Here is a 24,094-nt window from a genome sequence, read left to right on the forward strand (position 1 = left end):
ATGGGAGTTGTAGTCCAAAAACAGCTGGAGGGCCAAGTTTGCCTATGCCTGGCCATAGGAAAGCCACAGGATAATGCATATATTTCCTTCTCCTAGAACGTTTAATATTCTGGCTTTTTAATACTAAGTTGAAGAAGGGGAGACTCATAGGAACAAACTGCATTTCATTGCTTTTTTCTATCATGTACCGTATTTTTCGCTCTATAACACGCACCCGACCATAACACGCAAGTAGTTTTTAGAGGAGGAAAATCCGTAGGCATGCCACCCGTAGGCATTCCCTCCATAACACGCACAGACAGTTCCCCTTACTTTTTAGGAGGAAAAAAGTGAGTGTTATGGTGCAAAAAATACGGTATTTAAAAGGTGAAGTGTCTTCCATGACACTTATTTCCATTATGTGATTTCATTTGCATGTTGTATTGGATAAATCTAGTCATGTTCCAAATGTGAGAGGAAAATCACAACAACACTAAAAGTAAAATTGCCAGGAAATCTTTCGGAAATGTCAAGGTAGACAATGTCTTCCTGAATTGCTTCCTATGAGCCCATCACAGCTGCCAGCTTCCTAGCTTTTGCAGAGAGGTTTCCCAATGTTACTAGAGAGTGGAAACAGCCATATAAGAAGGATATGTTATACTCCACTTAACTGTCCTCCTTCTCATTGTGTAATTGTGCTCCCACAGTTATTATATTGGTCATGGAAGTACAACTGTCACAAATCGTTTCCCATTGCATAGGACAATGAAAGGAGAGTGCAAAATGCTTCAGTTTAGAAATGTGTACTGCAGCTAGAAAGACAGAAAGATTCTTGCAGATTTATCACCAGGCTATCTCTCCATGTAGTACTGCCAATTCCAGGATTTCAAAACTCATCAATCTGAGCTTCCAAAATATGGATTATTTTATTTATTTATGGTGCTTTTCAGTACCCTGCCTTTCCATTAAGAGGTGGCTTACAAATGTTAAAAACAATGAAATAATACACAACAAAAACAGAAAAATATAATAAAGAGACCCAAAATATTTGAAAGACTTTTGTTTTTGTTTTTGTTTTAAGACAAATGAACAGCCACCCTGATCTGCTTTTTAAACATATTTTGCCCACATCTAAATAAAAAATAAATGTTCCCCACAAATACAGCAACAGAGACTTACTATGCTCAGGACATTTACAAAATAACATGAATAAAAGGTGTAATTGTAGCAGGGGGAAAACAGGATGTTGAGGGACAGCAGTGGAGACTGTGAAGCAGTAAGTTTTAAGCATGGGCATCTAGGAAGCAGTTCTGGCCTTGCTCTTGGAGCGTAAAGAAAGTGAAGGTACTCATGTTTCATTTGGTGCCAAGGCACAAAATCTTTATTTTGAAGGTCCCTTGCCTTAAGGATGTCAGAGAGACAGCTTCTTCAGCTGCCAGAAAACCTCTGCCAGAAATCTTCCATTTGTGTAGAAAGAAGGAGAAAAACACTATAAGAGACCTGCACAATTTGCAAATAGGGATGAACAGATCACTTTATTTCTGGTCTGTATTGGTTTGCATGTGCTCCATTTCTCCATTTAATCTCCAGTTTTAAAATAATTCAAAATTCATATTTTTGAATGTATTTTCTAATAAATATACATTTTGAAACTCCCCCCCTCAAAACACACATTTCTAAATGTATTTCTCCATCTTTATATGCATTAGGGTATTTTTTTTAAGCCAAGAAAGGTGCAAAGACTGAGGGATAACTGTGCTTCAATCTGCATAATAATCCAGGAGATGTGGATCAGATCAGTTCATACTGAAATTCACAAATAATGAATTCCTTAAGCATTGCTGTTTATAAGCGACCAAGGTGAACTCAGTCCATCCAACAGCAATGGCAACTTCAAGCGAAGCGTTTCACTGAGTGGATGTGCCAACCTGCTAATGTTTGCACATAAAGCTGCTTAATAATAATAATAATTTATTTATATCCTGCCCATCTGGCTGGGTTTCAGGACACAGCAACATGATGAAAAGCTGACAACCCTACTATGTACACACAAACATTTCTTTCATCCCACTGTCACTTCTGATAAAGCAGGTTTTGCAATTTTTTGAAGCAATACCACACAACATCTGAAAAAAGCAGGAAGAGTATACAGCAAACCACCAGAAGCATCCCTTTTAAAAAGTGACGTAAACTTTCTGAAAACCCCCCCACAATCCTTTAATTTGGTTTAGCTTCAGAGAAGCATGAGGGTACTTCTGCTTAAACACAGGGTAGTTTCAACTTCCCTTTTCTGATAGCAACACTTATATGCCCCTTAAAATCTCCCTAAAGGTTTTGGACCCTCTGTGGCAGCAGCCCATTCCACCCCTTTTTGTTTATGTATTGTGATATATGCGGTTCTTATCAGATTGTTTGCAATTGTATATTGAATCATTTTCAATTGTTTCACTTACAAGGCAGAGAAATTACTTTAAAGAGAGGTGGCATATAAATGTTTTAAATAAATAATAAACAACAAAATAAATGATATTTATTTACTTTTGGCTTTTATTGATAACCTATGAATAACACCCTATAGGGAGAAAAGAGAACATTTAAACATTAAACTAGCACATGCTCGAGAAAGCCTCCGACCTTCAAGGCAGAGCTTGAGAACCTAAAGTCCTCCAGATGTTGTTGGATTCCAATTCCCAGCCTGCATGGCCAATCGCCAGAGATTAAAGGGGTTGAAGTCCAGCAACTTCTAGAGAGCCACAGGCTCCCCATTCTTGTTTTAGAGGCTACCACTGATAAGCAAAATTAGCCTCTCCCTTGCCTATACAGAAGCACATTGCACATACTTGGGTTCATCCAAGCCTCTGTCTGCGACCTAAATCTAGTTCCTCATAGCTGTTATAAAGGGAATTGTGGGCTGCGTATTTATTCCTGTTTTGCAAGTTGTACAGGCCTGCCCTACAAGAACAGGAAAATGAGCATGTTGCAGCCTATGAGGGGGAAAAAATGTCTTTCATTTAAATGCTACTAGGTCTGCACACTAAGACTGCAAGCACATGGCTAAGACAGGGGGACATGTCTCAACAGGAGAACTGCCATATCTGCACCTCCTTTTCTCTTTATCTGTCCTGTGCACCATGGGGATTCCTTGAGCAGTTCACAAAGACACACTTAGTCATCTGTCTTTCCTTACCTGTGAGAAAGAACAGCAAGAAGAGGAACATCTTCAAAAACAGAAGTCGCATCATGGGAGTTCCTTTCGTAGCAAGCAATGCCCTGTTAAAAAAGCAAATTCTTGTGAGTAGAAAGCTGGAGAATACCCAAGTTCCTTTGGAGAAAACATGGGATTACAAATGTGACTAGCAATTCCACAGGAGACATCTTCTCCCTGTAGACTTAATTACTAACATCCTCTTTCTCAACCTCAGACAGGGACCACCAGTGTAGGTGGAGAGAGGAAATCCAAGGTAATCAAAAGTTCAATATGGTTTTTTGCTGCCAACCTTTTGACAATGAACACTGAAGCGAGCCTCATACAGAAGGCAAGTCCACAAAGTGCAAATCCTTGGACTGGTCATACACTGGATCAATGTTGGTGAACAGCCAGCCTATGCTATCTTCCTCCACACTATAGGTTGGTTGTGTATTGAGTGCATGCTGATTGCTGAAGATCCAAACAGAGTCTGCAGGGATTGCTCATAATTCCTCAGCTTTAATTTTGGAACAGCGTTAGCATAGGATCATAACCACAGCATTCCAGATTAATGAGCTATGAAGCATCTTTGTGACGACTCATGGTACTTCCTGCGTCATCTAAGGGCCAATTTATTTTACTAGCTGGATATAGTAGGTGTACAGAGTGTGTATGTTTGAAACCACTACAACTCATCTGGTTTTTATATATGTCTTCTGAGCAACAACACTTCTCCTGTACATGTGAGGATTACTAATCATAACACTTGGGGGTTATACAGTGATTCTCTCCCCCCCCCCCAAGTTAGCAAATTATATAACTGTGGAGTAAATTCCTTTTATTCCCACTTTACAGATGAAACAGTGAGCCTGAAGATGGAGGCTTACACTCTTTATTTAGAAACTGGCTGTAGTACTTTTTACTATGTTCTTATGTATATTCAGTATGCCACTGAGGGTACTTTCAGTAAAATAGTGAATGACGATGAGCAGGACAATGCATCCTGTATTGCCGCTCAATGCAAAACAGGAAGTGCCAACCTGCCCTGCCCTGGCCTATCGCACCACCCACTAGGCCACCTTCACCGAAGAAGTGGTGCTGTTTTCCAACAAGATCTCACTGAAATCTTGTGAGATGTTGTGCACTCCACAATATCTTGTCAGGTTTTGGTGAGATCAGCACTTTTGCCTCATGGGTGTGCTGTGCCTGGTTATGTGATTGGTCTCTAACACTCACAGTTTATTTAAAATCCTTTCTTTTAAAAAATCTAAAATATATGGGGTTGCATATGGATTTGCTGTTGCCTATATATGATATGGTGTGTGACTGATTCTATTTAAAAAAAAAAACCCAACTTTCCTAAGCGCAGTGGCCAATTAGAAATTCATTGTCTTCTTATGACTCTTTGAAAGTTGTCATGACTCTTCAAGGAACAAGGCCAGGGATTCAGAGGAAATATCATTGCCATATGTTCCCACTGCACTAGAAGGTTTAGCAAAAGCAGAGTCTGAGTTGCCAGCACCTCCCTAGTCTGTTGAGTTCGCATTGCCTCAGTGAAACCATCATTTCCCCTGGTTGCTGAATTGGGCCAGACCCCTTTAAATGAAGAGGCTTTGAGCACTGGAAGGGGAGATCACCGCCCGGGAAAGAGCTGCAGCTCTATTTAGGGCTCGCTTTGTGTTTGCCTGCCATTGAAGCGTTTCGAATTTGCTTGCATGACCTTTCAGCCTGAGCTTTGCATGGAGCTATCCAGGGTGCTACTTGCTTTGCTTGAACTTTGCCTTGCTGGAACTTGACCCTTACCATATTTGGCATTGCCTTACTAGAACTGGAAACTGGCTTTGCCTTGCTGGAATCTGAATCACTCACCCAGCTCCCTACCCACCACCAATACTTGGGATAGAATCCTATCTGGCTGGCTGAGACCACTGAAAGAATAAATAAATTCCAATAGACAGTTGGTGTAATTTGTACGCCTCTTCCTATGATATGTTTTCCTTAGCAAAATGAAATATGTGCCTTTCCAGCATGCAGAGATTAGTACATTACAGATTCCAGCTTATACAATCTGTTTATCATATTTCTTGTGTTAAGTATGTACTGAATATTTTTGCAAGGTTTTTTTTTAAAAGACTTTGTTTGAAGAAGACATATTCGGCCATAATTCTATCATTCCACAGTTCTAGTGACTAGAATTATGGAACTATAGGGACACATGTTGGCCTGCAAAGAAGATTCCTCCCTCCCTCATGAGCTTTCTTTGCCACCACCATCAGCAGCAAGAAGGCTGGGCAGGGGTCTTTGTACATCACTCATCCATAGTGACTCCAGTGACTTTTGCTCGTAATAGCTCTATGAACTGTGAACGATTGATACCACATGCCCAGAGATGGCAGCAGAAACACCAGTTTAACTGGGGAAAGGGCTCTCAAAAATATGACTCTTAAAAACACCTCCTTACCCCTACCCCCCTGGTGGACGTTCCTTGATACAACACATGATACAAGACTTGCTATTCCAGATCTATCACTCTGAGTATCTATCTATCAGCCTGATTTTATTATTGTGAAGTGCTTTGTGAACCATTATGATACATATGCATTATGGGCAAGTGTTGTAAAACAATAAATGGATAATTCCAGAAAAGTTAGGCTGCCATTCTATGTACACATATTTGGGTATACGTTACACTAAACGCAATGTGCATGCATAGGATTAGAGTATTACTATTTCTGAACAGAAGTGAGAACTTCTCCATATCCCACGAGGACTAACCTTCATATCACAATAGTAGCTTGATAACTGTATATAGTCATACCTCGGGTTAAAGTAGCTTCAGGTTGGGCATTTTCAGGTTGCGTTCTGCGGTGACCTGGAAGTAACGGAATGGGTTACTTCCGGGTTTCACCACTCGCACATGCGCAGACGCTCAAAATGACATCACATGCATGCGCAGAAGCGGCGAATAGCGACCCATGCATGTCCAGACGTGGGTTGTGTTCTGCTCAGGATGCAAACGGGGCTCCGGAACGGATCCCGTTCGCATCCAGAGGTACCACTGTAAAATGTGGGGTGAGAATCTCATTTATAGGGAAATGCCTATTCATTCAATTTTCCTATGCACAGCTGCTCCCTTTATTCCCATAGGATTCAAAGGGAGGAAATTATTATTATTATTATTATTATTATTATTATTATTATTATTATTTCTACCCCACCCTCCCCAGCCAAGACCGGGCTCAGGGCGGCTAACACCAAATATATAATACATAAAAACACAAAATCAAACAATTGGTTAAAATACAGTTCAAAATCAGAATAAAATTAAGTGGGAACCCACAAATCACAGCCATAGGGGTAAGGAATATTAAATGTTCACCAGGCCCACCCACCCATGCTGGTCTCATATGGGCTGATAGAAAGAGCCAAGGAAGCCACTTACATACAGCGTCCCACAGAAAAAAGGGGGTCAGACTGGGCCCAGACCAAAGGCCTGGCAGAACAGCTCAGATATGAAATTCACTAGGCTATGTCACAAAACACTTATGGTCCAGTCAATTTCTTTCCCCCCGTCCTTTACCTTGTACTCTGTTTCTTTCAAAAGCTTTTCTTCTCTGTCTCTTATTCACTCACTCACTGTTTGGCCAGAGCGAAGTAAAACAACCAATTTGTGTCATATTGTTGTTGTTTAGTCGTTTAGTCGTGTCTGACTCTTCATGACCCCATGGACCAGAGCACGCCAGGCACTCCTGTGTTCCACTGCCTCCCTCAGTTTGGTCAAACTCATGTTAGTAGACTAGAATAGAATAGTCTACTATAACCACTAACAGCAAACCAGATTGAGCTTCGCTCACTAAAAGTACTAGCCTCTTCCTCACAAAACCCTAGTTTATCCCTTCTGCTGGGGGGCGGGGTGCATGGAAAAGGAACACCAGAGAGCCAAAGAAACAAACAGAAAGGAGAATGTTCCACTTACAAAAGAACAAAGAAGATGGCAAATTCCTGGGAAATTAAAAACGCTTGAGGGGAAAAGTTGGCTAGGATTGCCACGAGATAGCAACTTGTTCAGCAAGAAGCAGCACTTGCTGTAACTCTCTGCCTGAAGAGAGCATGCCCATATCATATATCTAAATAACATTTGTGGATCTGATTTTATCAGCAAAGGGGGAGCATGGTTGAGGAGTACAGTGTTCTCCTCCCTAGTGGCTTATTCCCCCAGTTTGCTTCCCTGAGTGCTTAGCTCAGCAATCTGGGATGGGGACTATGTGAAGGAACCAGCACCCTTCACTCGCACACCTGCTTGCTGTATCAAAATTGGATTCGTCTCTCTGTTATGCGATTTGCACAACTCACCTGGAGAATATTGCAGCCGTGATCATTAGCTCCCTTCTCTTACCTGGTTTTAGCCTACATAAACGGTCTTAAATGGTTTAAGCCCCATATACCGTTAAGACTAGGTCCTCCCATATATCCCATTCCAATCTGTAAGATCCGCCAAGAACATCTTCTTTCTGATACTGTTCTCACACAGCAATGAGGCATTCTCTGTGACCATTCCCTAGATATGGAACAGTCTCACCCTGCAGGTGTAATAAAATCCAAGCAGAGTCCTAGCAGTCTGGGCTGGCTTTCAGAGTGAAGGTGACAGAAGGTGTACATAGGGTAGCTTTTAATAATGACATCTCACTCTTAAAAAATACGTATTTTTGTTATCCTCTTGAACTTTCAGGTTGAAGAAGGCTAGAAAAACAAAGAAGCAAATAAATGTTCTTTTCCCAAGAAGTAGTCCCTTTCCAAACAACTGTTTCAAGGGAATGTGCAGACATCACTCAGCTGCACAGGAAATCCAAATGTTTTCCCTCCAGATAGTACATCAGTTGTGGGGAAATTTCATTTTGCAAGCCCTCAAACCACAAGTTAATGTTGCTGGGAAATGCAACCCCCTCCTAAGTTCCCCCACCCACCCGCTCTGCTAGTGCTCCAATTTTGATTGATTGTGCCTTGTGGAAGGACCTCACTTGGATGCCATGGGCAGCTGACGGATGGTGCCCATGGCGTCATTGGTGACCAAAGGCATACTCCTGCTCATTGCTGCTCATGGCACCTTTTGGAAAGCTATTTGCCCATGTTAAAATTGCTTTTCTAAGAAGCTGAGCTTTCTCTGCCCTACCAAACTATCAGGTTCATATAACCTTTACATTTAAAAAACATAATAATCCTGGTGAACACCAGCACCTTTCCTCACTGCACTTTCATCCCCTGCCCTCTAGTTTCTTCCTGTTTTGTTCCTCTTTGGCTCTGCATTCCTGCTCTTCAGTAATCACCTCTGCAGCATGCATGTACTCTGGTTTCATTTTTGTTTTTAAGGGGGGTGGAATAGCAAACAGGCACAGTACAGAGCTATTTCTCACTGCAGCAAGGAGTTAATAGTGGGACTAAGAAACTGCATTACTAGTGGAAATCAAGCCAGCACTATGTTACCATACTAACATAAGTATTTATTTATTTTACTTTAAAAACATTTTTATGGTCCACAGGATGTGGCTCTCAAGTAGATTTAATCAGCTTTCCCCCTGGAAATTAAACACTGGTCCTTGCCATTATGGCTCAGTCACCAAACTTTATCCTCATGAGAAAAGTGACGAGTCACTGTCTCCAGAGCACAGATAAAAGGCTGACAAACAGGAAATACCTTAAAGCCTAAACCATTTAACATGTCGTACTTTTGAACAGCCTAGACCCCCAGATGCAGGACCATAAAAGTAAATGCCACAAATAAATCTGTTTGGGTGCAATCATATACTGAAGATTCGCCAGGTGGGAAGGCTATGGGACTTGGTAGGCCGCACTATGGCTGCAGAATGTCAGATTCTGCACTGCCACCATGTCAGAAATCCCAGTTTATAATATCTAGATAGTAATACCAACTCAACTACAGGCCAAACTACACTTTATGTTAAACATACTGTTTGGTGATCAAAGTTTCCACATTTTTAAGTTAAATGGTAGCCGTTGGTGGTGGGGATCAGGATCTAGACCCAGGGGTCAGCAAACGTTTTCAGCAGGGGGCCGGTCCACTGTCCCTCAGACCTTGTGGGGGGCTGGACTATGTTGGGGGGGGATGAACGAATTCCTATGCCCCACAAATAACCCAGAGATGCATTTTAAATAAAAGCACACATTCTACTCATGTAAAAACACGCTGATTCCTGGACTGTCCGCTTGCCAGATTTAGAAGGCGATTGGGCTGGATCCGGCCCCAGCCCTTAGTCTGCCTACCCATGATCTAGACTATGGTGCAAAAGGATAGGAGTGTAACACTTTCCAGTGTGAAACTTGCCCCTGCTGAAACTGCTGTTTGGCACATGAGGGAAGCTGCTATTTGCAGCTGCTGTTGAACTTAATGAATAAATAATAATTATAAGTAGTAGTAGTAGCATATCCAACATAAAGAGAAGTAGCACTAGTGTCAGCACTATTTTGGATTTACTGGACAGAATAATGCAAAAAAACAGCTTTCTTCCCATAATGGCATGAGAAGCAAAAACTAAACCAGAAGTCATGCCAAAATCTTACACTGCATCAGCAGAGCTCCTAAAGACTGTGCCAGGCCTGGCTGCAACAACTGCTGCTGAACCAGGACGTTGTGTCTTGGCCTCCTGGTTGCCTGCTCAGCTTTGAAGGGGAAATGAGTTTTTAAATTACGTGTGGTCACCAGATATTTTTCTTATTCCATCACTTCAGCTTGAATTAATTGATTTACCAGCAAATCTTAATGTGTTTCTGATTTATTCATCAACTTTTCCCAAAGTCTTGTGATTTTTTTTCCTGCTTTCCCAGGTCTTGTTCACATGGAAGAATTTACTTCCTGTTTACTTAGCTTTTTAAACAGTCATATGCCATATAAGCAGCCTAGTTGCATTTATATCCATCTCCATTGTAAAACAACCCTGATGGAAAGTAAGGATTTTCTTCTAGGGCAGATCAGATTTATTTTAATTGTAATATGAATTTTAAACCAATTCTATATATACTGCCACAATTTCCAATTACATGTGAATAACATAGATTTAAACTGGAGCTGGTATGCCAGGAGATCTGGCAATTATTTTATATTTTTAAAAAAATAGATTTGAATATTTTTGCTGCACTGTAACGTTTCTTACTCTATGTTTATGAATGAAGACTATTTATAGATTAAAGAGACACAGTTTTCACTAGTGCCAACCTCTACATTCTAAAAAAAAATAAAAATCATTATATTTAGCTAATATAATTTCTAGATCACTCTCAGCATAAAATTTCTAGACCAGCATACAATTGATCGGCTTTGAATAAAAAAGCACAAAATCAAAAATAAAAGCATATAAACAGAGGCCATAAAACCAGTAAAATCTATCAGAGCTATACTATACTACATTCCTGGGAGTATAAAAATGTCTTTTCTGATACCAAAGGGACAGCAGAATTGATGCCAGATTGCATTTCATAGGAAGGGCATTCATTGCACTATGACCAAAGAGCCTGTCTCTGTCCAGTCACCTCTGTCTAATCTCACACCAAGAATGTTATCCAGTGAAAAACAGAGGGTTCAGGCAGGCTTGTGTGGAAGAAGGCAGTTCTTCAGGCAGTCAGCTCCCAAACCATTTAGGTAGCAACTAACCCATCCCATTTAGCAAACTAGTCACTGCGTTTGTACTAACTGAAGTTCCATAGAAGTCTTCAAAGGCAGTTCCATGTACAATGTTTTGGAGTGGCCATGTTGGCTATCTCTGTCCAGGAGGGGCTGTGGTTCATGCAGCCCCTGTAGGCACTGTGAGGTATGGTTGTATCAGTACCACCAAACTGTGAATCTGATCCTTTAAGGGGAGTGTGACTCCACTCAGAACAGGTTGAACACAACTTCTCTAAAATTATACCAGCCCTTTAAAAAACAAAAAAACAAAACCCTATTCTGATTTGATCCCTGAATGTCCCACTTTTCCTTAGGATGTCCCTATTTTCATTGGAGAAATGTTTGAGGGTATGGTTGGATGTCTCTGTTTTCATTGGAGAAATGTTGGAGGGTATGGAGTTATTTTACTCTTGACCTGTATGAAGACAATCCTGTATAGGAATTTTTTTTAATATTTAATGTTTAATGATGTTTTTTAATATGTTGAAAGCTGCCCAGAGTGGCTGGGGAAACCCAGTAAGCAGTGTGGGGTATAAATAGTAAAATTAGCGTTATGGAATGGGACATCCCTATTTTCATTTGAGAAATGTTGGAGTGTATGAAGTAGTGCTTATAATGGGGTCTTTACATTGTCCCTTGTATATCTGCCTTGGTGGAATGATTAAACATGAATACCTCGAGAAAATATTGAGGATTTCCAATCTCTGTGAAAATGTTCCATCATTCCTAGCTCTGTTTCTTTCAAATTGTGACTTCGTGACTGGAAGAGATAAAAGGAAAATAAGAGAGGGAGCACTCCTGTTTATTCAACGTGGCCCTTTCCCAGAAGGGTTCAATGTACTACACTGGAGAACAAATCTTTCTGTTGCTCACTAAAGCTGTTCTCATACTCCTAGAAAGGGCTTTCATGCTGACTCAAAGACTACATTTCATTTAAAATCCATGTGGATTCCATCAAATGCCACACATTTGACCTTACCAGATGGAATACAAATAATTAACGTCATGCATTTGCATCTGGAGATAGGAAGGCATATCAAGAATTGGGGTGGATGAGTAAGAGGTGATAAAATGGTTAAAAGGATAAGCTGTAGTTGGGTTAGGCTGGAAGAGAGGGGCTGCAATAAAAAATATGTTCGTGTTTGTAGCAGAACTGCAAAAGTGAGTGTGCCCTTTTTATCTCTTTGAACCTCTTTCCATGTTACTTTTCCCTGCTTACATCAAGAGGCAAGTAAGAAAAGAGGAAAATAATGTCCACCTTCTTTAATGGCCAAATAGTTGGCTGTAAATCTGTCGTATGGAAGTTGTGAATCTCTTATGTGTGGCCAGCAAGATCTGTGATCCAGACTCATACGTGACCCTCAAGACTCTAACAGAGAAAACCCATTTTGCAGCAGCTGTTATTACTAAAGGGTGACATTTGCGTCAGCCTTTCTTAGTGTAGTGCCCTTTGGCTTCTGTGGGCCACAACTCCAATCAGAGCCGGGAGTTGTAGTACAAAACATCTGGAGAGTTTCAGACCATATGCAATCGACTGAGAATGAGGATCTTACACTGTTGCTCTGTAGAAGAGGGGATCTTGGCAGGTGTAACTGATCCTTTGTCAGAATAATTTCTATCATAGCTCATCAGCAGGTTGCATCAACAGTTGGCACTGTACAGCGGCAGAGTGACTGTCTCTGTGCCGCATGGACTGGGTATACCTCACCTCTTTACTCCTCACTTCAAGGAAATAGGCAGAGGCACAATGTCTTTTTCACACGCAGCTTAACAGTGTAGCAGTCAAGTATAATATGATGCAGCTACCGCGCATCCCCAAGTAATTAAAGGATGAGAAGAACTAGAAAAGTACTGTTCCAGAACTGAAGAAAGGAGCTCAAGTGAGCATCCTCTGGCAAGCTGATTGCACAGTACCCTCCTTAGCCCCCTACATCTTCAGAATGTAAGAATATATGCATACGTTCATAATCCATCCAAGTGCCAGCTATGGTGAGGTCCAAATAAACCCAGAAAAAGCCTCATTGTGTTTACACAGCCCTTATCTTTCTCCATGGACAGTTGTTTATTTTTTTCCCCTCTCTCAACCACCACTATTCCTTTAGGATTTATACTGTAGCAACAGGAATGATTCTGGTCACCCTTTTTGCCCCTACCACAGAACTGCTCAACAGGAAATAGTTGGGAGCCTATCATGGGAATGATTTGTTATTGTAAAAAAGGAATGTGGCTGGAAGAGGAGACGAGAGGTCACATCACTCTGGGGTACAGTCTGTTCTGAATGGGAAACAGGCACTTCAGTCCCTGAAAAGCACAGTGCCAGATGTAGTGAACAGCTCAAATCAGTTTTGGACTATCTCAACAGTAGTGTCAGACAGGATTTCCCACAGCGTAACCATACACACGTACAGCTCCTGAACACTTACCCTGGCAGTCATCAAGCTAGTAGAGTTTCTTTGCTTGTATCAAAAAGAACAGACCAACTGAAAGGGACTGGTTATTTCTGTGATGTCAACTTGTTCGGCATTGTGGGGGGGGGGAAGGGAGAGAGAGAATTGATTCCATCTTGAGATAGGGCTAAGAAACCAAGATAGCTGAAAACTACTCTTTTTTTAAAACTTGGTTTCAGATTTTTTTTTTATATGTTTTCAAGTATATCCATGGGTCAATGAATGTCAAAAACCTACCCCTTTCCCTTAAATTAAAGGAAATTATTAAAATCCTTCACATCATTCACTAAAATTAATTGGAAGAGTTTTGGGTGGCCACAGAGCTCATTCCTGCCCTCAGGGGCTGCACTGAATTGTTATCAGCACTAGGAAAAGAATATGGATACTAGCTATTACTACACATGACTTCGCATTGTGTCCAAACTGTAATGTCTTACCTTTCTTCCAATCTCGTTATCACTCTGCCTTGCATAGTTTAGAAATGCTTGCATCTCAACAGATAAACCACTCAGTAGTTTCCTTTGATGGAAGATGTCAGTTTGCAGCTTATGGTCACTAGTATCCAGAGAGGAGGGAGATGTGTGACTAGTTTAGCTTGCAAAAAAGCGGGGGGGGGGGAGCCTTTTTCAGTATTACCGTATTTTTCGCTCTATAAGACGCACCAGACCACAAGACGCACCTAGTTTTTGGAGGAGGAAAACAAGAAAAAAAATATTCTGAATCTCAGAAGCCAGAACAGCAAGAGGGATCACTGCGCAGTGAAAGCAGCAATCCCTCTTGCTGTTCTGGCTTCTGGGATAGCTGTGCAGCCTGCATTCGCTCTATAAGACGCACGCACATTTCCCCTTACTTTTTAAGAGGGAAAAAGTGAGTCTTATAGAGCAAAAAATACGGTAATATAAACAAAGAGCAGATTATTCTGGCCTCAATGTAGGCAAAGTGTGGGCAGATGCTGGGCACATACAGCTCATTTTTTACATTTTATTATGTGTTTATATGGCACACTTCACTTAGCCATTCACATTACAGTTCAACATTATAATTTTACGTACTGCAGTAATTTAGGATCTTTCTCTCCATATGTTCAAGCAACAGCCTCTTTTTCCATGATAATTTTTTCTGAACCCACCACTGAATTATAAAATATTATTGTTGCTAAATCATATTGATTAATTGCGTGCACAGCTTGACTTATTTATTACTCTTGCTGTGTGCCGTGATCTTGTATGAGGTCCACGCTGATGCACAAAACAGGCTGCATGGGTTTAGGCACAACAGTCAAAATAGTATTATGGGCTATGTTAATGCAACAACTTTGATTTTGTTGCACCTCTGGCACTTATTTTCTGTTTAATAAAAACAGCAAAACACTTAAATACATGATAATGGACAATAATGGATGACGCTGTGCTGCAAACATGCAGATCAGGATTTATTATGTTAAATTTTTACCCATATGGCTGAACTTTTAAAAATGCCTCTTTTCCAGCTCTTTCCTAGACACAGTTCAATGAGGTTCTTCATTGCTATTTCTATCTCACTTATCCTGAAAGGTCATGATTTACCCAAGGCCAATGTCTAAGTCGCCATCTGACGTCAGGACTGAATCTACCAGGTGCAAATCCAACTCTAAGTTAGTAGACCCTGCTAGTCTATATATACAAATGCGGAAATCTGAGCCATGAATTATATGGGGTAGATTAATCCACTGATCAGGTTTGACCTTTTTTCCCCATTGCAAGGCCATTTTTTAAAAAAATGATCTTATGGTGGATACCATCCATATCTCAATTTCCTGAACGAGCCAGTGTGTGTTCAGATTTTAGGCCATTGTTAACAACAACAACAACAACCATGGGTTCATCCATTGTTGTGGCATTTGTTGAACCTCTAGTCTGCAGCACCTATCAATATGATGAGATATGGGTTTACTGAAAAGGTTAACTTGAAATGGAGGGGGAAATACGTTATGGAAATCCACTTGAAGGGCACTTCGAGGCAAAAGGTTGTTTTTCTTCCTCTCTTAATAGCAGGCATGCTGATTCAGCATGCCCAACACCTCTAAGCCACGTAGAAACTATGCCACCCACCATGTTTATCCTTTGCTAGCCAAATCCTGTACTTCTTCCAGCTAGCCAAAAGGCAGACTGAGGATTAGTAGGATCAACATGAATGATAAATCTCTCAACTGCAGCTGTTTCACCCAGATGTGCGCATGTGCACACACAAACCCTAATGTAGTGCTTAATTCTTTCCTGTGGCCTCTTTTCTTCTACTCCTGGGTTAGTATTACCACAAAAAGAGTAAAGTCCAATGGGTGCCACTTTGTTAATAGAAGGCACCTGCAAATGGAACAGGAAGGTAATATTTAGTACTTCCCCTGCAGGCCCCTTTCTATGCCTGCAAAATCTGCTCTGCAGGGCCCCCTAACCATTACTTCCAACCAGAACCAGCTAGCATTACGAACAAGGCTATCTGCAGAGGAAACTGCTGGATACTCACAAAAGTTGTTGTTTAGGAAGACCCTAAAATTGTTGAGCTTTTGCCTTTGAAATCCCTACTCAAACACCAAAAGATACCGCCAAAGCTATGCAGCTTTTCATTTCAAAGATTTCTGCTCATGCAATGGGCTTCCTCTCCTCCCCACTGCAGCCACCAATACAGCCTCACAATCTACTCTACAGTATAGGCTTGGGGGACCCTGTGGAGCAGATTTTGGGGGTCTTATGCGGGACTGGAACTCCCTGACAATTTCTCAGGCAGCTACATTCAATGCATTTAATTGAGTGATAAAGATGTTTTTATGGTCTCTGACTTTTAATATCATTTGATTTTATTGTTGTTTTGTGACTGGTTACTGACTGAACTAGTTGTAAATGTTTTGGCAGTTCCAATATGTCTTTTCTTTCAAAATTTTGTTAGGCACCTCGAGAGTCTGTCTGAAAGGGAAGATGAAAATACATATAAAGAAAAATAACCAAACAAGTTATCTCACAACTTGAGCAATGGTCATCAAAAAAAAATTAACCCCCACCAAAAAAGAAGTACCAGTTTCCAACTCTATAACTCTTTGTATGTGCTCATTACAAAGGTTCAGATGACCCCTTATTCCAGCTAAGTGGATCCAAGAGCAAAGGGAAGACGGTGGGGGGAAATGTAGAACTTTGATCCACATGCACTCTCTACAACCAATGAGTCTAGGAATAGCCACTCTCTCTTCCCCTCTCATTTTTCTTTTTTCTTTTTTTAATTGCCCAGGGTATTCAGCTAGGAAGATAAATAAATTTGACCTAAAACAACATCTTATTTATTTATTATTTAGAATATTTTTTATCAAATTCCAGAGTGGTTTACAAATCACATTAAAACAGCAATAAGTTAAAATCATAACTACATTAATGCACAATAGGAAAAAAGAAAACATATCACTAAGAGCTACAAGTTAAAACTTCATTTAACTCCATTTAAAAATTATGAATTTGGACCTGGATCCTGCCTTCTTCTAATCTACTGGAAACAATGTCTATTTTAGAAACTGCTGCTTAACTGGCCTGCACTTTCAGGATTTCCCACAATGCCTTGCTAGACTGAGACTCTGCCAAGCAAGCAGAGCACAGCTGTTACAAATTAGAAGAAAATAAAATACATTTTATTTTTGCTTTTAAAAACGTATCTGAGTCATTAAGTGAGATCATACATGCCCATGTGTAACAAGGAAGCACTGTCAGAGCCCTAATACTATTCTGGCACGTACCAATGTCTCAAGCAAGGTTCTGGTTTGATTAAAAAGTTCTGAGCATTTCACACTTTTTGGCAACAAATTATTCTTCCCGGGACAAGCCAAGGTAAACTGTAAAAAAACCCCATCTAACATGTGGATCTGCCTTTGCAATAAGCACTAACCCTCCTTCTTCCTGTCAACCTGGCCTCCTCTCCAAGTCCATTTCTTTCCCACTCTATAATCTAAATAAATCAAAGCATTTTATGGCTGTTGTGTGTGTGTGTTTTTTAAACATCCATTATTGCAACATCTGTCCTCTGGGGTCTTCAGAGTCCCATGACACCATGTTTACTCATAGTCCAGATTATCACGAGAAAGCCATTTTCCTATCCCCTCATTGAAATCCAGAAGAGCAGACACATGTAGGGAGCCTTTGAAAGTGCATAAACAATTTATGATAAAACGCAGATGTCTGAAAACTGAAACTAAGCTGGGACTGATGGTCTCAGGAGGCTGGTGGTCTCTGTGCATGTATGCACAGAAGTACAAAGTCTCAGGGATCTTCTATTTCTATTATTGTTGCTGATATGATTATTAATTAGTCACTTTACTCATGGAAATGACTCAAAGCAACTAACAGACACAACAGAAAGCCAATTACAATAAAACACAATTTTTAAAAACAAAATAAACAGCTTCAGGTTTTGTGTGGATTTTTTTAAAAAGCATACAGCTTCTAGATAACTTCCACTTAGACTGATAAAAACTTCCACCTTATCTAACCTGTACAATCAAAGAGAGGAAGATGCTGCAATTTGGGTCAGAATCTTGGCCCATAGTGTAAGCGATTGGTAAAATTGTGAGGCTAACAGCAGAGGAAAGGGAAACAGACCCCCCTCCCTCAGCCAATGTTATTTATTTCCAGTGCTTTTTTCTGGGGGTACGCAGGGATACGCATACCCCTAAACATTTTGTGAATCTAAGTTTGGCCTCATTGAGGGGCAGTATTTTCGAGCACAATTCAAAGTGTTGGTGTTGACCTTTAAAGCCCTAAACGGCCTCAGCCCAGTATACCTGAAGGAGCATCTCCACCCCCATCGTTCTGCCTGGATGCTGAGGTCCAGCACTGAGGGCCTTCTGGCGGTTCCCTCACTGAGAGAAGCAAAGCTACAGGGAACCAGGTAGAGGGCCTTCTCGGAAGTGGCGCCCACCCTGTGGAATGCCCTCCCATCAGATGTCAAAGAGATAAGCAACTACCTGACATTTAGAAGACATCTGAAGGCAGCCCTGTTCAGGGAACTTTTTAATGTGTGATATTTTAATGTATTTTTAATCTTTGTTGGAAACCGCCCAGAGTGGCTGGGGAAACCTAGCCAGATGGACGGGGTACATTTTTTTTTAGAAAAAAGCACTGTTTATTTCTATAAAACATTTATGTCTCACCCTTCTGATGCACAAGCATGACTCAGGAAAGTTTACAACATTTAAATATAGATTCCCCCACCCCCCCAAAAGCAACAATATACAACAGCCAGTCAGGGAGACAGGATCAGCAGTATAAAAGATCAAGCATAAAAGCCTTATCTGCCACATACAACAAAAAAACCTGCAAGAATAAAACAATCTTTAGGAACATACAAAAAACAGGAAGGAAGCGGCCAACCATACTTCTCAGGGCAAGATGTTCCATCATCTGGGTTCAGCCACTGTGAAGGCCCTCTCTCTTGTACCAGTCATACATGGTTCCACCCTATGTGGAACACAAGGGACAGTCTCTCCTTCTGATTGAAGGGAGCAGGTTCGATAGCATGGAATAAGGAGGTCCCTAATATATCCTGGATCTAGGCATTTAGGGCTGTTTCCACCCCTGCTGATTACGCTGAATTGCAGCAAGCTGGATTGCAGAAAGGTCTGGTTACAGTTTCAGGAAGACCTCCTATCTCACTGACTGTATAGGACCAGCCCTGTATTATGAACCTGTTAAAAAGGTTCCATTTGTCATCCTGTGGAAAGGGGAAGTACAACAGTATGCACATAACGGCTGATGTAGGGAGCTGCTTTATTAATGCAGGCTTTCTCAAATGCCAATGAAAACATATATAATACGTGTGTTGGGGGAGCTGATCCTGTTGCTGTCCAGCACCATGCTGAATCTGGCTCTAGTCTGACACTACTCACCCTCCTTTAATTTGGGTAATTGTAATGGAGAACTAAAAACCAAGGCAAGGATACTGATGCCTAGAATATAAAATAGTAGCATCAGCCTGTACACAAAGACTAGCAGTGGAAACAAAGAAAAGAAACAGATTTGTTTCATGGGCTAAATGTGGTAATGAATCATGAGGGCTGAGCAGCTTTCATACTGTGCTGGAATGTGCTTGCTGATGGATAATCTCTGGTAGAGCGCCCATAGCAGGCTTGCTGCTAACAGCAAAGGGTTGTGGATCAGGTCGCTGATGTGTCGGTTTATCCTCTACTGCCATTCCCTCCTTCCATGTCAGAACGAGTGGAATACTCCAGATGGACACAGATAGCTCTTTTCTTTAAACAGTAAGATCCATGCCCCTTACTGATACAGGGATCTGTGACCAAGACTGATTTCACATTAGGCTGGCTCAGTCCTTGCTCTCCACTCTGGGAAAAGAACCACACCGTCCCCATGCCTCGTGGAGTCTCAAGGCTCCACCTTGATGAAAAGCCACATTCTGGGATTCAGGGGCTTTGACTGACAGCCATACTATATTTAGAGCCGTGAAGGATAGCAGTTCACAATGAGCTTTGTCTACAATGGCCTGTTCCTGACAGCAGGCAAAAGTAAGTCAAAGAAGGGGTGTTTGCCTATCTCCACATGCTCTTAAGTGAGACCAAGGTGGGCACATGAATTTGTCTGCAATTATATGCAGTGACAGCCATGTGAAACAAGCCCAAGTTTCCGAATGTTTATTGCTAAGTGCAGGGCTTGACCTTTCAAAACACTTGGCGAGGGCTAGTAATGAGAAACACAGTTACAATAGAGGAAATGACTATTGGAAACAATGATGGGTGCTTTTCTGTGTTATGCAGTGAGTGACCCAGTTGTGTGACTCAGCATTTCTGATCTTAGTTATTTTCTCATAACAAAACCAGACTGCCTCTGAGGTTCACAAGGGTTCAGTACAGTGGTACCTCAGGTTAAGTATTTAATTCGTTCCGGAGGGTCCGTACTTAACCTGAAACTGTTCTTAACCTGAAGCACCACTTCAGCTAATGGGGCCTCCTGCTGCTGCCGCACCACCGGAGCACAATTTCTGTTCTCATCCTGAAGCAAAGTTCTTAACTTGAAGCACTATTTCTGGGTTAGCAGAGTCGGTAACCTGAAGCATATGTAACCTGAAGCGTATGTAACCTGAGGTACCACTGTATTAGTTTGTGTGTGCAGGGTTTTCTGCATTTTTGTGCATATGTGTGTGGGTCAGCCTCGTCGATGTGGAAGTGTGTCTGAGTGTAAAGCCAGGCATGTGAATGATATGCTATGTGTGATCCCATACTAAAGTGCTGCTATGAGTCTATTCACCATATTTCTTAGGAGAGCACAAAGCATCCCTATTCTAAGCTTTCCAGGGGATGCGGGATCAAGTCATAGTATGCTCCCCGACCCCATTCGGGTCTATGGGGGCAGTAGAAATGGGAGCCTGCGTTGTTTAAGTTTAAAATAAAATGGAACATCTGTTTGGCAAGCTGCCAGTGTTATAAATAATTCCTCAGTCTTGGAGCATTGATATTATTCACCCTGCTCACTGTGTATGCTTCCTCTGCCCCCAGCTTCATGTTAAAAGAACAGCCCCACAGTGCATTCGCTTGCTTCTGAATAACGAGAAATCTTGGAACTGTTCATGGGAAAATATCTTAATGTATATAGATGGGACAGGCACAGAGGATGCAGAATGGCTTTCCTGAAGATAGTGCTAGGAGCAAAAAAACAACAACAACAAAACAGTGGGGAAGGACTAGTTATACCTCCACACCACTTTGTAGCCACTGCTATTACAGTCCATATAGATGCAATTACATGCAACCACTTGATTACTTCTATAGTTTATCACAACCCTCTTCTCCTATCCCATAATTCCAGATTTGCAGTCTCTATAGATGAAACTACTCCAACTGGTTCCTAAGCTCCCATTCACTGGCCCTTAAAGATCAGTGCTGGTCTGTGTCTCTGATTCTGCCGATTTTGCATGTCTGCTCCATTTGAGATGTGTTGTCACTTCTAATGGCACGGAGCACTTTCTCATGGCACCATCTGCAGAGTCTGCCCTCCAGACTGCAACTGTCTCTCCCCCACCCCACCCACTGCATATTTGGCATCAGGAACTAGGACATAAGGTTTGCCTGGGTTCGCAAAGTCACTTTCTCTATAAATGCAAGCAGCTTGGAACCATCCTGAGTGATGAGGACATCTCTTGTGTTTCTGGGACCAGCTCACGCTTGGTGAACTGGAGCAAGAAACCTAGGTCAATGATGCCATGAGATCAGGACTTACGGGTGGGGCCTAGATCAGCAGAATGGGCATGGCTGTGTGTCCAAGCACAGATGGGCTGGCTTAATATACTTTGGATCAGGTAAGTTAATACACTTTGCTGTCTAAAGAGCAGTCTAAGGGTGTGGAGTGTCTATTAAACCAGAATCTAAAATTACAGTGGTACCTCGCAAGACGAATGCCTCGCAAGACAAAAAACCCGCTAGATGAAAGGGTTTTTTGTTTTTTGAGGACGATTTTCCCTATGGGCTTGCTTCGCAAGACAGAAACGTCTTGCAAGTTTGTTTCCTTTTTCTTAACACCGTTAATACAGTTGCAACTTGACTTCGAGGAGCAACTCATAGAACGCGGTGTGGTAGCCTTTTTTGAGGTTTTTAAAGACTTTGGTGATTTTTGAAGCTTTTCCAAAACTTTCCCGACACCGTGCTTCGCAAGACGAAAAGAATCGCAAGACGACAAAACTCGCGGAACGAATTAATTTTGTCTTGCGAGGCACCACTGTACCATACTGAACCACTGGTTTAAATTCAAGTGGGTGAGAAAAAGCTTTAAAAAAACAAAACACCAGAGAACTGGATAGAAAAATTATCTGGTTGTGAGGAGAAGACTCCCTTTAAATGAACAGACAGAGAAGTTTTTGTGTTGTCAGACAAATTCAAAACTGCTAGGAAACTGTGATCCATCATCAGCTTTTATTAATTAAAGAAAAATGTTTTTCTAAGGAGTACATGAGGAAAGAACAAAAAGGAAGAAAGACCAATATGCTACTGGTGTGTGGGAGGGATACATCCTTCAGCTGCTTAGTTACAATCACTTCAACTTTGTCACTGTGGTAAAAACTAAACTAGGAGCAGATTCAGACATCCTCCCATGTATCGACCAGCTGCAGTCGTTCTTTAATGATAGACCAGATGAAGAGGAAAAGAGGAAGGGAGCTAATTTGAAAGTCAGGAAACAACCACCCTCTCTTGAATCCTCATCATTAAGAATAACAAGGACGAGGGTGCTGAGAAGAAAACAAATCTAGGCAGTAAAAGGGATCTTATAGTCTCGCTAATTGACCTGAATATACAGACTCAAATTAATGTATGTTCCCAGCATGAATTGTGCACCTAATCTGAGTACCATAGGAGAACTTCTGCGTAACATGAACCTTTCAAGTTGCTGCCCAAAGTCCTTCTGGATACTTTGTGTTAGGCCAGGAGTCAGCAACCTTTTTCAGCTGTGAGCCGGTCCACCGTCCCTCAGACCATGTGGTGGGCCGGACTATATTTTGGAAATAAAAAAAAAGAACGAATTCCTATGCCCCACAAATAACCCAGAGATGCATTTTTAATAAAAGCACACATTCTACTCATGTAAAAACACCAGGCAGGCCCCACAAATAACCCAGAGATGCATTTTAAATAAAAAGACACATTGTACTCATGTAAAAGCACGCTGATTCGCAGACTGTCCGTGGGCCAGATTGAGAAGGCGATTGAGCCGCATCCGGCCCCCGGGCCTTAGGTTGCCTACCCCGTGTTAGGCTATGTGCTGCGGCTGTTTCCAGACTGTCACTATTTTGCAGGTATGAGTCAACCAAAACCCAGCAAATTTTGTTTGCGCAGTTAAAATGGATTTAGCGCTCTTGCAAACAAACCTGCTTCCAATGAAACCCTACATTTTTGTGGTAAGAAAAGGGGCAGGAAAGCGCTGTGGAAATGTGGGATAATGGCAACAACATATAAGTTCCACACAAACAAATCAGAATGAATGCTCAATAAACAGTGATGTCATATAACCTCAGCATAATTTTTCAACAAACAAATCAGGATGAATGTTCAATGAACAGGTCATCTGGAAAAGCCCTATGTCTTCATGCTGCTTCCCAGGGGAAGGCATGAAGCCAATACCAGGAACATGCCTCACCTTCTATTTTGCACTCACCAATATGAACTCCCCTGCTCACTTTCCTTGTTGAACTTAACCATGGTTGAACATTACGTTTATGTGGACAGTGCACTAACAATTACTAACACTAACCAGGGTTCCCATTTCATTCAGTTTAAGATGTGGATTTTAAGTGGTTAAAAGGAATCCAGATTAGCATTCAGAAGGGCTGTGCAGAGAGTGGGTGGAACAGGACTGGATCTCCCACCATTAGATAAAAGCAAAACAGAGCCTACATGGGTACAAGATGCATATAGACTCTGTCTGTATAAATGGGAATAATAGAAAAGCAGGATGTCAAGTTCCATGAAGCCTCCTGCATGGCTAAGGTGCCCTTTGTCTTCCATGCAGAACAAAGCCTGGGAATGCGGAACATGGATGAAAAAGGAAGTACAGTGGAACCTCAGTTTTTTAGCGTCTCAGAAGCTGAATGATTTGGAACGCAAATGCCGAAAACCCGGAAGTAACCACTTCCATTTTCGAACACACCTCAGAAGTCAAACAGCTTCCAAGGCGCATCTCTCAATTTTCCCCATTGAACTTGCTGACAGCCCATTGCGCCTCAGTTTTTGAACGTTTCGGAAGTTGAGCGGTCTTCCAGAACGGATTACATTCGACAACCAAGGTACCACTG

General features: G+C 41.5%; 1 protein-coding gene across 2 annotated transcripts in view; it reads right to left on the minus strand.

Annotated features, from left to right (window-relative positions):
• Positions 1–24,094, minus strand: part of PDGFRB (platelet derived growth factor receptor beta) — a 76,904-nt gene that overhangs the window by 40,075 nt on the left and 12,735 nt on the right. The window contains exons 1-2 of one of the 2 annotated variants that reach the window (XM_080991371.1): positions 3,477–3,622; positions 3,167–3,249 (exon numbers count right to left, since the gene is read on the minus strand). In XM_080991371.1, coding sequence (XP_080847497.1) covers positions 3,167–3,249; positions 3,477–3,508 — 115 coding nt within the window. In that variant the 5' untranslated portion in view covers positions 3,509–3,622. Of the gene's footprint in view, positions 1–3,166; positions 3,250–3,476; positions 3,623–24,094 lie in introns of those variants that run through there. The other variant, XM_080991372.1, reaches the window with a different exon arrangement.

The sequence above is a fragment of the Podarcis pityusensis genome (assembly GCF_964106645.2).
Source record: "Podarcis pityusensis genome assembly, chromosome: 2".
NCBI classification, from domain to species: domain Eukaryota; kingdom Metazoa; phylum Chordata; class Lepidosauria; order Squamata; family Lacertidae; genus Podarcis; species Podarcis pityusensis.